Source organism: Jatropha curcas, chromosome 11 (assembly GCF_041381405.1).
Source record: "Jatropha curcas cultivar XTBG-Jc1 chromosome 11, XTBG_Jcur_1.0, whole genome shotgun sequence".
In the NCBI taxonomy this organism is placed as follows: domain Eukaryota; kingdom Viridiplantae; phylum Streptophyta; class Magnoliopsida; order Malpighiales; family Euphorbiaceae; genus Jatropha; species Jatropha curcas.
Window position 1 is genome coordinate 14,898,282 of NC_143161.1, and position 15,460 is coordinate 14,913,741.

Here is a 15,460-nt window from a genome sequence, read left to right on the forward strand (position 1 = left end):
AATAAATTCAAGTTTTGAATTTTTTTAAATTCATCGATTCATCTGAAATCCCACTATTTTTGACAGAATTTCATTTAACTATATTCAAATCCAAAGAATTGAATTTGTAAACTTGAATTTCTTATTTTTTTATGCTAGACATAAAGTTTAAATTTATAAATAAATTCCATAAAATTTTGTAGAATTCATTTAGTCCAAATAAGGAAAACATATTTAATTAGAACACTAGAGAATTAGAACACTAGCATATCTCTAAAGACTAAAAAAGGAGTCACAATACTTAAATACTAACTTTTTTTACCTTTATTCATCAGTTTCCTTTTTCTGAAGTTCTTTAAACCACAATGAACTTGTGAATTATTATAATTAGTTTAGTAAGAACAAATGTCATAGTTTTAGAAAGGAATGACTTAGCCATTTTCTTTAATAATTACTCAATACTAGTAGGACTCTCCAAAAGTGATGGCACTAACATTACAATATCTAATAAATATGTTTCCTTCAGTTGAAGTTTGCAAAATGTTCTCTATTTGCTCTTTCTTTAGTTTGGTTATAAGAATATTGACAAAGAATGCAAATACATATACCAATGTGACTTTTAAAGAATGCTTTCCTAAAAGAGTTACTATCTGTTACTCTTTTTATGCCACCCCTAACCCATATTCTCTCAAGGAAAATAGATTCTGCAGCCACCTCCACTATTCTGTCACCAACTATACCTATCTCTCAGTCTTTTTTTTTTTTTTTTTCTTTTTTTCTTTCCCCTTTAATTTGCCTCCCCTAGCTGATAAATGGTTTGGATATAGTATAGAGATTTTCCTTTAACAATGAAAACTTCCACTTAGCAAGCTGAAGTACAAAAATGCACCATTTGAGTTAAAATAAGCATGCATCATTAGTAAAGTAGCAGTCTCAGAATCTACTTTTCTGTTCAATTAAAAATTGTTCTATTTTGTGCTTTAGACTATGTTAGGCAATAAATTTGTGAGTAGTCAATCAAAACGCTAAATGCTTTTTTTTTTTTAAGTGTTCGGTAATATAATATTTGAACAGTTTTTAGAAATTAAAATAGCATTTTATAAAAGGTTAACTATGTAACATTTAATTTTTAGCGTTTTATAAAAACAGCTAGAAAATGTAAAAACAACTAACAACTAATTTTGTCGAAGATGTAATTAATAGGCAAATCAAATGAGTATGATTAGTAGCAAACCGTTAGACGAGAAAGGGGAAATTTCCGTTTGATCGTTAGCATTAACTGTAAAGCACCCTCTAGATTTTGAAAGAAAATATCATTTCATTATTGAAAATTGGTATAGTACAAAGCTCAAAGGTACCTATGTACCTTAAAATCAATATAAACTTGCAATTTGAGGACTGCAAAAGACTTGGACTTCACCAATAGTGGCCTTGGACTCATCGCCAAATATAGACTCCTTCCCATCAACTCTTTTAGCATATGATAAGCCCAATCTAGACTTGGCCTGCCTCAAGTCACCAATTCCAGAATTGGTATCTGGCCCAGCAAACCCGCCCATAACGGGCGCTAGTGGAGGCCCGATAAGTAGCCCATCAGCCCCAAACTGAGGCCCACCCCTAGCATAATCAAAAAGGGCTGCACCACTGCCACCAACTTTGGGTAATACAATAGGGTCAATAGTCTCGTTGTCTGTCCAATAGAAAAGAAATGCATCAAACGTGTCATAGTAATCATCTGTGCTTCTATAGCCTTCTGGGTTAAATGCACCAAACTTGAAGGACTTGTTTGTATAGCCTATAATTACACATGGTCCCTTGAAGTCACAACAGTTATGGAAATTTGTTGCACTAAATCCATCTATGGTAGCTTTGTAGCAGCACTTGAGCTCTCTACCTGCTCATAAACGCATCAGAAAATTAGTTTCACTAAAAGATTTCTGCACGTATCTCTTTTTTATGTTCTTTAATTGGGAAGGAGAATGGGAGGGTTTTAATTTCTTAAAATTTCTGTATTATAAAGTAAATATTTCAAATTATACATCACATTAAATCTGATGTCACCCTATCACTTAGACATATATAAAATAGCATGAGGAGATGGATTTGATCAGACTTAATTTGCTCATTCAAGTCAACTTGATATAAGAGACGCACTGGACTTAAAAGGAAGCATTCCATCAATATTTTTCTAGTACAAATTTAGAATTTAGAAATTAGAACAATAGCTAAGAAAGAGAGTATCTGTTATTTACCTTTTAAGAAAGTTTTGTCAACAAGAGAAGCTGGGAAAGGAAGATCTATTTCGTGATACTTAGGCTGTGGTTTATCATCAGCACTTCTCTTCCCTACGTTCCAACCAAACAGATTTTGTGGGCTGCTCCTCTTCCATCCATGGAATGCAGGGTTTGAGATGCAATAAGCCATCATCTAAACATCACTCCTAAATTCGAAACTCATTCACCAATTTCCTCCTCAGAAACAAATATCTTATCTTTAAAAGTAAATGGGCTCTAAATATTTATTAATATGTGGAAAGAGAACCTTCATCGCCAAGGGTCCATAGCTCAGTGGTAGAGCAATTGACTGCAGATCAATAGGTCACCGGTTCGAACCCGGTTGGGCCCTTTTAGCATTTTTACGTTTAAATATATACATGTAGGTTTTCGCATCTTTATTATAAAGCTTGAGTTACAGTATTAAAGCAAATTATCAATACCTGTCTATCAATAACACACACACACACATAACTCTCACAAACTATGTGCATCATTTTCAAAAATAAAATAGCTTATCTCATATAAGATATTACTACATGAAATAATGGTGTTACTATCCATTTCCATGGGCCGGATCGGCATTAGGGCTCAGGTAAGGTTAAGGCCCATAGTAAGCCTGAACCATTAAAATGTAACCATACCAAATGAATCTCATAATTACATTATACTTTGACCCAAATCTAACATCTTAAACATTTCATAGTTTTGGCCCAATTACAATACAAAACATCTTTAATATGAGCTAACAATCTCATGCATTCATATAAAATAAATGACTAAACCTCCTCATGAGTTTATCGATTACAATCCTATAACTGTAGAGTTTACTAACAGATAAGTATATATAAGTTTTAATACATATAGCTACATAATTAAATAACTGCTAATTCTAAAAGTTAATTTCTAGCTCTGTCTGTAGGGAAGGAGACAGAGCTCTAATCGGAGGTGACTTCAAGGCCAATCAAACTGTGCTTTGGAGATGATCACAAAATCCTTCGAGCCAATCAGACTGAGCTTCGGAGGTGACTTCAAAGCCAATCAGACCATGCTTTGGAGATGATCAAGACAACCAAAATCCTTCAGGCCGATCAGACCGAGCCTAGGAGGTGACTTCAAAGCCAATCAGACCGCGCTTTGGAGTTGTTTACCGATCCAACGGGAGCCTACAAAGCCGATCAGACTGAGCTTTGGATGTGACCAGATGATTAAATCAATTCAAACTGAAATCCTTCGAGCCAATCAGACCGAGCTTCGGAGGTATCTTCAAAACCAATCAGATCGAGTTTTGGAGATTGTTACCGATCCGACTGGAGCCATCAAAGCCGATTACACTAAGCTTTAGATGTGACCAGATTCAACCCAAGATTGAAGGCGCGTCAATAGGCCACTTTAACATTAATCGTTTACACAATTAATGATAACGTGGAGGGGGGGGGGGGAAACTATTGACGCGTGTCTTTATGCCCCCACCTAACCCAATGAGGATACGAGGATGCGGAATGAAGGGTTATTGCTATCCAGAAGTCTTTTAATCCAAGGATTTAAATTAGACTAATTTAAATGTGTCTGGGTTACGTAAGAGTTGCGTCACGCAGCTATCAGATGCGTGACGGCACTATCGGTTGCGTCACGCAACTCCAATCTAGATGACATCACCGTGAATGCCGACATAATGGTTTTTCATTCTGTCTGAGTACGTGGCAGCGGACCAGAAAGTGAGCTGCATCACGCAGCTATCGGATCCGTCACGCAGCCGTCAACTGCGTGATGCAGCTATCCTCTGTTTCCCTACTTCTATAAATTCATCGTTTTATCTCTTATTCGGGACTGGTTTTTAGGGCGTAAAAAAAAAAAACTTGCGGCTAAGTCTTTCTCTAGAAACTCTTCTGAGTTCCTTTGAAGAAAAACAACCATTAGACATCAATTAGGTTAAAACGAAAATCATAAAAAAAAAAAAAAAGCAAGAGAGAAAAGGGTGAGCATTTAAATCCTTGTGGACAAAGCTTCTGGAACGATTAACCGTCATTCTTTAAGGCGTTTAAGCTGTTTACAATCCTCAGTCTGAGGGTTAGGTAACTCTTTTAAACCTTTCTTTGTATTTTTATTTAGTATTGTTTATTTTGTTATTGTTTTAGTAGTTTAATCTTAGTTAAACGGTATTCTGTTCACTTTTGGTTGTTTTTAGATCTTATTAAAGCATGTTTAAATAAAAGAATGATGTAAATAAGTTGTTTGAAAAGTAAGCACGGACCAGAGCAGTTGCGTCACGCAGCCAGTAGATCCGTAACGGACCTGGCAGTTGCGTGACGGAGCTGTTCATGTCCAAAATATCGTTTCTTTACTACGTCACGCAGCTATCAGATCCGTAACGGATCTGGAGATTGCGTGACGAAACTGTTCATATTCACGATTTCATTTTATTTTTAATTGTGGATCTAAAATATACGGTCGATGGATCTGGAGTTTTAAGAATAGTTAGGTCACGCAGCTGTTCTTCTAAAGAATAGCTGCGTGACGCGATTGTTCTAGGAGTCCAGAAACAATTTTTGTTCTTTTAAAAAATTAACAAATTTTGTACAAAACAAAATTTAATTTTTCTAATAGATCCAAAGACGACCAACTGTGAGCAGATTGCAATTTAATTAAGTTTAGAACATTAAAATGTAAATATGCATGATTTTGGGTTTTTGGGTTTTGATTTCGAATTGGGTAGAATGTATTTTTAGGTTCGGTTTGTGGCTCGCCTTTAACTATAAGGCAAAAGCGGGTCTTTTATTTATTTGGTTTAATTATTTTGGTTTGGATGATTTGGATGAGTATGAATGTGATAATTAGATTTGATTGGGACGATTAAATAATTTTCCATATAAGGCCGATTTATCGGCATCGCATTCAATAAGGTGTTTTGTCACCACTGTTCAAAATAATCATCATTCTCCAAATCAAAAATAAAAGCGAACGTTTTTCGGATCGCTCGGGGGTGGTACGAAAACACCCGCGGAGTAATCCTAGGCTAGTATGTAAGGTTGGGTTTAGTCCTTCCTCTATGAGCTAGCTTTTGGAGCGAAGTTAGGGGGTCCAGTCTCTTGCAAGAGTACTTGCAAGAGTCCCTTATCATATACTACCTATTATTACTTACATTGCTAAATGGAAAAAATATCCTAATTTGGAGTCCTAACTCTTTGAAGCAGTGAACAACTACAACGATTTAAATGAAATGGCAATTCGAAGGAGAGGAGAGAATTGAATTGAATTAGTACTCTATCTTAAATATGTCAGGTTAAAGAATTATTTTAAATAAACCTATTAACTTAACCAATAAATATATCTAGCATGGATTCTAGTGAAATTTTGGTAGAATCTCTCCTAAAATTGGATTAAACCACCTGCTTAAGACTACAATTCAATGATAGCTTCTCAAAGCCCATCCATTAGGCAATTCACAACAACTAATCCCGTTCGCTATAATAATTTTTTATTCATCTAAACATTTATTCAATTCACATAGCTCATCCGTTGGGCAATCAATCAAATCAATCCATCCGCCTTAGACAACATTGATGAACCATCACACACACATATATGCACCAAATAATTCTAAATCCTAAACTAAATAATTAATCGCAATCTGCTATCATAAATACTGTATACTAATCAAAATTAATATATTTATAAAAGACTAAAATATTCTATTTATATATAAAGCTACTCAAACAATCTAATTTCTTTTTATTTAATTAAATCTACTTAAATATTCAACTAATCTAACATAAAGGCTAAAATATTCTAAATGAATTGTATGCTTAATTTTCAAAATTAAGTGTATTTATCTATTTATTTGAAATCAAATTAAACAACTAAAAATTTTAAATTGGAATTTATACCGAAAAATTTGGAGCTGGTCTTAGAGTTTACCAATCAAAAATCGAACTACGATGCCACGATCCGCACGAGAGGGAGAAGATTCTGCCTCTTGGGGTCCCACCGAAGACTCGTCGGCCGATTGCCGCGCCGGCACCGTCTACGGTGGCCGGAAAATCGTGGCTGCTCGAAATCGAGTGCTCTTCACACTATCTGGCTCGGTTTTCACTAAGGAGTCCGTTTATGGCATTAGTTGCGTGAGATCGGCTTTCTATCCGACTGAAGCGGGCTCGACATGAGCCAAATGCCATCGGTAACGTAACTATTAATCACCAAAAAGAGACTGTAGCTCGCCTACGTTGCAGCTCTCGCTGGAGTCGCGAGTGAGCATAGGACCCGACATTGAGCAGCGGCTGGAGGTTGGTGGCACTGCCGCGATTCACTCAAATAGAAACAGAGGGAGACAGGAGCTGAGGCGTGACGACAAAGAGAAGGCGGCATAAAGAACTACGTCGCACTCATCTCCGGTGACCGGAAAAACAAGAGAAAGGGGGAGAGGAGGAGGTCGGCGACGGGACTGTCGTTGGACCCAGAAAGAAGAAAGAAAGAAGAAGAAGAGGAAAGAAAAATCTAGGCTTCTAGACTATTCCAGTTTGATTCAAATTGGTTTGGTCCAACTCAGTGGTTTGACTTGGTTTTTACTTAGTTTACAGGGTTTTCACTTGGTTTTTGGAAAATTCAAACTGGTTTACAGGTCTGGTTTAACAATAATAAAATATTTTTCTACTGAATTTCATTTGTTGGAATAAAAATTTAGTTTTTAAATAAAAATTTTATGAAATTGAATTTTTGAGTAGTTTCAAATGGTTTCCATATAAAAAAAAATTTTAAATAATCAAATTATTTTTCAGTGAGATATAAATTCATTTTGGAGATTTTATTACAAATATAAGATGCGACCAATAGTCAATAAGAAGTAAGTAAATTAATAAATAATGATTGTTATTTTTTAAAGAATTCACCCATTGGAGTGGTGATTTTGAGCAAATATAATATGTGATTGGTCAAATTTAAATAAAATAAAAAACTCATCATTTGCGAACACAAGAGATACTTAAGATGAATAATGTGTAACTAAAAATAAATTTAACAATATATTATCTAATATAAATTATAATAAATATTTATATACTAAAAATCAAATTGAAAAAGGCGCTACTAAATGACTCAAATTATCGCTAGTGTAAATTTCAATCATTTGTAATATATGTATAAATATGTGCCTGCGTGAATTTGAAAGAGAAAAGTGGATTTAATTAATTTGACACCATATATATACATATATAAAGATGCAAACACAAAACTAATACACACATTTCTCAAATCTAATATGCACAATATCTAACAGTAACATAATTAAGGATAATGTCAAATTAGTAAATCCACTTTTTCCATTCAAGTTCACTCAAGGGTATATTTATAAATATGCCCTATGTATTTGAAAGTTCCATCAAACCCAAGTGGCGAAACATATTTATCGATTGAAAAACTTCACTTAAATTAAACAACTCTACTAAAATAAATAAATAAAAACTAATAAACAACATATACTCTAAAAATATCGATTTAACCTTTTTATGGTCTAATTTTTGAACTAGGGTGTTAATAGGCTTAACCACCAAAAATACCTGAACTTAAAAGGTTGTTGCAATTACACGGTAATTTGATCTTCTTGACATCTATACCCTAATTTCACCTTTTAGTTGCAATTCTACCCTAAAACCAAATTTGAGTTAAAATTATTAATAAATTTAATATTAAATGTGGGTCTCTTAATCTAAACTTCCTCTTTTGCCCCTCCTCTCATCCCCTCCCTCTTTATTCATTTCTCCATTTACATAATGAGACTAAAGCTTTTGCATAAGAACAATGATGGGTTTGATATTTTCAAGTTATATAATAAAAATAATTAGATTAGGTTTCTAAAACACTTGATTGGCTCAATCCTTAATTGGATTGAGAGAATTCACATAGACCATTTGATGGGCATTCCTTCAAATATCGACAAAATTGGATTCCGAAGAGAGTGTAGGAGCATATATATTTTTTAGGGATCCATTTGTTCTAGATGAAAATCTGTTAGTGGAGATGTCATCTCCTTCATCTTGAAAGTGTAGAAGTATTGAAGACTTAGGTCATTTTAAACAATATTTGTTAAAGTTTATGTTTACTAGACTTGGTGTAAGGTGTGAATTAACTGTACTCTCCACTTCTTCTAGGATAGATGGCGATGACAAACTAGTGGATTCAAAACATAGAACAATAGCTTTTGAGATTTGGATAAATAATTATTATTTATTATTATTTAATTTCCATACACTCCTCAATAAATAATTATTATTTAAAAATACGATTTAGTACTATTATTTTTTTTAATGAAAAAAATATTTAAACCCTTATTTACATCAATTTAAGGGTGTAAGCAAATTTTTTTCTTCGCATTAGAGCAAATCAGTTAATTATTTATGGATATCTATATCATGAATTTTTATTTTTTTCATTAAATTTTAGAATTGATTTAAAAGAATCTTAAAAATTTACAGTTTTTCAAAAGTCACAATCACAGCGTAGTATGAATACGACTCTGAATGCAATAGTTACAATATAAAAAAGGGAGAAAAAAAATTTCGCAGAACTCCTACATAATATGCAAATGCATTTTGTACGTCCAAATGGCAAAATATGGACTTCATATTAAGAAGTTGATAGAGAGTGCACGAGACAAACTACACCACATACATAAAAAAAAATCACACAATAAATAAATAATAAAGGACGAACAGCTAACTGTTATATATCAAGATTCGGTTTTTAATGGGAATCAAACCAGAATTAAGACGGTCAATATTGTAATCGAACCACTATTAGCAGCTCTCAATTTCGAACTGGAATTGAAATTGTATAATTATAATTTTGTTTTGGTACCTAAAAAAAAAAAATCTTATTGAAGTTATTAGTCTTTCTTATTTAGTCATGCTATAAAATTAAAAAATAAAAAAAATGAAAAAAAATCATATGATTATGGTTTCAAACTGAATCCGGTGATTCAAAAATCGAGATTGAAAACCATGTTCTGAAATCAAAATTTACAATTGGGAAACCGTGGTGATGTCCAGCTATAGTTGATGTTTGATGATTTTAGGTTAACAATAAGCCTTCCTTTTCTGGCAAGTAAAGTATTATGAGGGGTTGCAATAGCTGGATTTTTCTCGTGACTATGACAGGTTAGTTTTTGGCTTCCGCTTCTTTCTTAAATGAGAAACTGACTTCCTCTTTCTTGGGTGGATCAATTGGGTCAACTGGCGGTGCTTTGTTGACCGAACAAGAAGTAATGTTTGTATGATTGTCTATTTCAGTCTCTGCTTCAATCTAAGCAGTTTCGTATGGTATATATTGGTAGTGAGTACTGTTGGGATTCTTTAATTGTGATCAATGTCATATTAGTTTGATTTGGTGTAATTTAACAAGAAATTGAAGACTATCTAATTTGAGGAAAATCGAGTACAACAAAGTTGGAACTAGGTAACATTCAATCGCCATATACTCGATTGCTTCGATTATAAACATATATAGATCAAATAACTAAGTTTTCAAAACGGGGAGCCTAGGCCCCAAACTATACAATTTTTTTTTTTTTTTAAATCTCCTTTATAATTTAGTACAATTTTTTTTTCTTCATTTTGATCCCTTAATTTTTAAAAAATTTATTTTAGCTCCCAAAATTCTAAAGTCTAGCTCCACCCTACACATTGTCATTCTTTGGTTATTCATCCTCACTTTTATAATCTTTAAGTTGGAAGATTACATTGCTGAGACAATCTCCTCCCCATTTTGCCACAAGCTTGAAAGAACTTGAAGCTATTTTATAACTAATAGACTCTTGATGGACCCTCAGCGAGCAATTTGCCCGTCAGCAATCTCAAGGTCTTGCAAGTAGATTTGTTAACTCCTGAAGCTGTATCATTAAATTGTATGCCATCGGACTCTGGATGGAGATTAGAATTCACAATAAAAATAAATATGGAGTATTGATTAATAAAATTAAAAGTATTAGCCAAATTTGAAAAAAAAAAAATCCAAACTTTTTAAGCGATTAAGGCTTCAAAGTTTGATTTATTTTTGAATTTTATGAAAAATTAATGCAAAAGTTTGATTTATCTTTTCTTTCTAAAATGAATCAAAGTAAACCATAAACTTTATTTATATTTTTATTATATAGAATATTCTAATATGTGAAAACGTAACTCAATTAATTAGTACTATATATAATGCTTTCTGCTCTACTTTCGATTTACAAAACTTAGCAATATAAAGTCATTTTTATTTACAAAAATTATTTAATAGTTGTTTAATTGACCTAATTTTGCAAGTTTAAATGTTCAATAAGATAATTTTATAAATTGAAGTGCTTAACAGGTGTAATTTTATAAGTTAAAATATCTGATGGATTAAAGTAAAAGTTGAGGGTATTACAAAGATAAATTAATAAAGTTTAAGCGTGAATTTATATATTTAATCATTGATTTTATATAGTTAATAAAATTTTTGAAAACAATAACTTTTATATTTTTCGACTATTCAATAAGTGTTTACTCCGATGTAGTTTTACAAATTGAAATGTTCCGTGAATCAAATTGAAATATTTAATAGATATAATTTTATACGTTAAAGTGTTCAGGATTAACGCGTAATTTGAAGTTAGTATGAAGTTTCGTATAAGACATATATGGATGAGTTAGTATATACCAGTAACTATTATTAATGAAGCGTATAGAACACGCATGTTTGTCTTTCTTTTAAGGAAAAAAGACAAAATACCCTCAATTGCATTAAATAACTTGATTAAATTGACTTAACGCATAGTATATAACTCGCAATTATATTATATCGGTTCATTTAACTTTTGGTAAATAAAAAGTTGTTACATTAAACCAAGAAGAGATTCAACCGACTTGGTTGAGTAGCATTAAAAATAATCTCTTATTTTATAAAGTTGTTATACTATATAGTACCAAACCCATTTGAAATCTCCTAACTTGCTGGCAAATTATAGCTGGCTATAGAAACCTCTATTCTCTACCACCAACAAGAAAGCACATATATAAAAATTTATTAGGGGACTTAATTTTCCTCTTTTAGTTGACTATTACCTTCAATCTCTATGCACTTTTCAATGCAAGACATGTGAATATTGAGAAGGAACTCACCACCCTCTTCATATAAAGTAAACCATTTCCCTCTTTACAGAAATTTGGAGTTGTGATAGCAAACTAAATTGAACTCCCCAAGTTGCCGAACAAAAAATATCAGCCATTTCTTTGATCTTTAACCCTTTGCTTCGAGGATCATTTTGGGCAAGTTAGGCATAGAAATGGCAGTGGGTAGTGAGAAATGGAAGAAAAATATTCATGTTTTAGCTGAGAAAATAAAGAGATGTCCTGCTTTTTGTTGGCAAACAACTTCGAAGGTTGGTCGAGATGATCCTCGAAGAGTTATTCATGCTTTTAAAGTTGGATTAGCTTTGACATTAGTCTCCTTGATGTATCTGATAGAACCTTTGTTTGAAGGAATTGGACAAAATGCTATTTGGGCTGTAATGACAGTTGTTGTTGTGCTGGAGTTTACTGCAGGTAATATTATTTGATCTATATAGTGCTTTTTAGCTAATCTTAAATCAGTAGTCGAGTTTCTGCCTTGTATTATGAATAAAAATGGAAAACGTTAAAATGAATTTCATGACTTCTATTGAAGTTTTTTTTTTAATTTTTTATATATATAATATAGTAAATTTTGGTTTGATTGATATTAATCTTTATCTTAATTTAATGCAGGGGCAACATTATGCAAAGGACTTAATAGAGGATTAGGTACCCTTCTAGCAGGACTATTGGCATTTGCTATTGAGTACATTGCGCATGAAACTGGAGAGGTCTTTCGTGCTATTTTCATCGGAGCTGCAGTTTTTCTTATAGGTATAAGAAATTTCTGCTGTTGCTCTGCAAATACATGAACACAGGTTCACAGGATATAATAAAACAAGAAGAAATAATTCAAATGGTAGGGGTAAATATAGCGACAGATAGCAGCATAGGAAGATTATATCACCCTCAACAACTCTAATAATTTAGGGTTCTGATTTATATATAATAATTAGATAATCTTTTTCTTTAAAGAGTTAAACACACATATGAGACACGAACATGACCCATCAAAATTATGACAATTTCTCTCAGACACACATTTCACAAATGATATATATGAGATCCGAAGAACTTTATGATATTTTAGAAACTGTTTGTTATGGTTTTCAATTTTCAATTTTTATTTAATATGATTATTATGCTGAGATCCTGAATTAATTAATTAATTAAAATATATATTTGATTTTTAATTTTTCAGGGTCTGCAGCCACATACATTAGGTTCTTGCCCTATGTAAAGAAGAACTATGACTATGGAGTTGTAATATTCCTTTTGACATTTAATTTGATAACTGTGTCGAGCTTCCGTGTTAGCAATGTTTTGAAGATTGCCCATCAACGCTTCTACACCATCGCTATTGGCTGTGGCGTTTGCTTATTAATGAGTCTTTTAGTATTCCCTATTTGGTCAGGAGAAGATCTTCATAACTCCACTGTCTTCAAGCTTGAATGTCTAGCTAAATCCATTGAAGGTATATATGCATATCTATAGTTTAGACCAGCAAATAACCTTTTTTATTTTATTTATTTAATTATTTGCATCTTTGAGTTGCTTGACGCTCGATTTGGGAAATGCTCATTTGAACCCAATGGATAAATATAATAAGCTAAGATGAACTTGAGTTGATTTTGAGCTGTAAATTATAATTTTTATTTTTTAATTATAAATTGTAAATGAGACAAGTTGGAGTTCAATTATTTAAATTTAAATCGAGTTTGAACTCGCTTATATTTTTAATGGGTCGAGTTTAAACTATTAGAATTTGGTTCGAGTTAAATTTTTACATTTTAACACTTTTTATAGCTATATTATCTGCATCAAATGAAATCATATGACTTTATTATCTTTTATATTTTAAATTTCATTTAAATGAATTAGTCAATTTTTACATATTTTCACTAGGGACTGTACTCAAATATTTGAACATGTTTCAACTTATAAAAAGTTTATCTGAATACTCTGCAAAGTGTTTGAATAAAAATTATAAAATACAGATAACCTTTCTTTTTCTTTTCATCATTAATTTGATTTGTAACATATTGTTGTAGCATGCGTCAATGAATATTTTAGTGACGCGGAGAAAGAGACTACCGAAGATAAATCATCTGGGGATCCTATATATGAAGGTTATAAGTACGTTTTGGATTCAAAATCACAAGATGAAACTTTGGTGAGTTGTTTTACACTTGATATTTTCTATATAATATACATGGCATTAGGGCTAGAAAAGCGCTTTACCTCACAGTTATATGGATTTTGCAGGCATTACATGCCAGTTGGGAGCCTAGGCATTCAAGGCATTGCAGATATCCATGGCAGCAGTATGTGAAATTAGGAGCTGTTCTTCGCCGTTTTGGTTACACTATTGTAGCTTTACATGGATGTCTACAAACTGAAATTCAGGTAATTTTTTAATATTTCAATTAGATTTGGAACGTAAAAGCAGTGACAGATTTAGAAACATATATTTTTTGAAAGAAGAGGATTAAAGACATAAATAAATTGAAATTCATGGATTAATTTAGATATATTACATATATTTATTAGAAAAATTCAAAAACAAAAAAGAATTTTAATGCGTTGGATCCGTCATTGAGTAAAAGTATGAGAATTTTAATGGAAAAATGCATATTTAAGTTATTGAATTTATCAAGTTTTGCCATTAAACATTAAATTCCTTTTTATCGACGTTGAGCCTCTGAATCTTTATTTTGTTAAAATTAGACTCTTGCTTTCATATGTCACGCTGCGACGAATTTTTTTCTTCTTGTTATTAATTTGGATTTATTGTTTACTTAACTCAAAGACTTAATTTTTATTGGCTTAAAAGCTTATTAATGAGGAAAATTCAACGAATTTAAAGATTTAATTACGTGTTTTTTCAATTTTATAGACCAAGTATCATAAAGGGTTTTTAAGCGGTTTGATTTTCCATTTAAAATTGAATAGTCGTAATACTGTTTTTTTTTATTCCTGATGATGATTAATAGACTCCAAGATCTTGTCGTTCCCTCTTCAAAGATCCATGCATTCGCTTAGCGAGTGAAGTATCAAAAGCACTAATGGAACTTGCCAATAGTATAAGAAATCACCGGCATTGCTCGCCTGAGATAATCTCTGATCATCTCCACGAAGCGTTACAAGATCTTAACACTGCCATAAAATCACAACCAAGGCTTTTTCTAGGGTCTAACAGTAGCCAAGCATCGAACATGCTAGCCCTAGCAGCTGTACATGCTCGACAAAGGCAAGAAAAGGATAATCATCGTCATGGAGTCTCATTATCAAGCGTAAAGACCGACAGTTCTGCATTGTTCGAATGGAAATCCAAAAGGGTTAATGATGATCAACAATCAAGAGAAGCTGAAAGGAAGGTTTTAAGGCCACAATTGAGTAAAATTGCTATAACAAGTCTTGAATTTTCAGAAGCACTTCCTTTTGCTGCTTTTGCTTCTTTGCTTGTGGAGACAGTAGCAACGCTAGATAATGTTACAGAAGAAGTTGAAGAGCTTGGAAGGATTGCTTGTTTTCAAGAGTTTAAATCTGGTGATGATGAAGTTGTTGTTAACATTCCGACTCCAAAACTGAAAGTTGCGCAAAATCAATTGTCTTCTTCCGATGGGGCAGAGTGATTCTATATGTTATATATAGTTATTGTTTATCGTTTGCTTTTATCATGCATGGTAAGCAGCCAAAAAAAAGAACTTTATTATTGTTTGTTTTTCCTTATTTAGCTGAGATTGTGTTTTATTTCTTATATTTCCTTTCGATTGAGTTCTCATAATATAAAGACAAAGATGTAGACTTGGAAATACCAATGCATTAAAATAACTTTTGCATAAGAACTAAAGCTGAACCATGTAGATTGGATATCACTGAGGCTCCCTTTGTTTTCATAAAATAACTTACAGGAAAATAATTTGTTAAAAAAATATTTTTCAAATGACTTATTTTCCATTATTTGGTTGTAATATTAAAAATTAGTTAAAAATATTAAAGTCTTTATTTCATAAGACCATAAAAAATATTAATAATAATAGAAATTTTATAATTTAACATTTTATTATTAAATATGAAAAGAAT

At 32.2% G+C, this 15,460-nt stretch overlaps 2 protein-coding genes and 1 non-coding gene across 3 annotated transcripts; 2 read left to right on the forward strand and 1 right to left on the reverse strand.

Annotated features, from left to right (window-relative positions):
• Positions 1–1,277: 1,277 nt before the first annotated feature.
• On the reverse strand, positions 1,278–2,453 carry LOC105636099 (TLDc domain protein). Its single transcript, XM_012219267.4, has 2 exons — positions 2,232–2,453; positions 1,278–1,873 (listed from the first exon to the last, which is right to left on the reverse strand). Exons 1-2 carry the CDS (start codon positions 2,404–2,406, stop codon positions 1,353–1,355), a joined length of 696 nt encoding a protein of 231 aa, XP_012074657.1. The 5' UTR covers positions 2,407–2,453; the 3' UTR covers positions 1,278–1,352.
• Positions 2,454–2,532: 79 nt separating this feature from the next.
• TRNAC-GCA (transfer RNA cysteine (anticodon GCA)) lies at positions 2,533–2,604 on the forward strand. Its single transcript has one exon. It is a non-coding gene; the product is annotated as a tRNA-Cys (tRNA).
• Positions 2,605–11,367: 8,763 nt separating this feature from the next.
• LOC105636100 (aluminum-activated malate transporter 12) lies at positions 11,368–15,208 on the forward strand. The gene is made up of 6 exons (XM_012219268.4): positions 11,368–11,806; positions 12,008–12,148; positions 12,576–12,848; positions 13,426–13,547; positions 13,640–13,780; positions 14,368–15,208. The coding sequence occupies exons 1-6, from the start codon at positions 11,548–11,550 to the stop codon at positions 15,007–15,009; spliced, it is 1,578 nt and encodes a 525-aa protein (XP_012074658.1). The 5' UTR covers positions 11,368–11,547; the 3' UTR covers positions 15,010–15,208.
• Positions 15,209–15,460: the final 252 nt, after the last annotated feature.

Excerpts from the sequence above, each read along its gene's own strand:
- LOC105636099 (XM_012219267.4), bottom strand. The coding sequence starts at position 2,406 with ATGATGGCTTATTGCATCTCAAACCCTGCATTCCATGGATGGAAGAGG. Across the intron at positions 1,874-2,231 it reads TGACAAAACTTTCTTAAAAG|GTAGAGAGCTCAAGTGCTGC; the intron begins GTAAATAACAGA and ends GTTTATGAGCAG.
- LOC105636100 (XM_012219268.4), top strand. The coding sequence starts at position 11,548 with ATGGCAGTGGGTAGTGAGAAATGGAAGAAAAATATTCATGTTTTAGCT. Across the intron at positions 12,149-12,575 it reads AGCTGCAGTTTTTCTTATAG|GGTCTGCAGCCACATACATT; the intron begins GTATAAGAAATT and ends TTAATTTTTCAG. Across the intron at positions 13,548-13,639 it reads AATCACAAGATGAAACTTTG|GCATTACATGCCAGTTGGGA; the intron begins GTGAGTTGTTTT and ends TGGATTTTGCAG.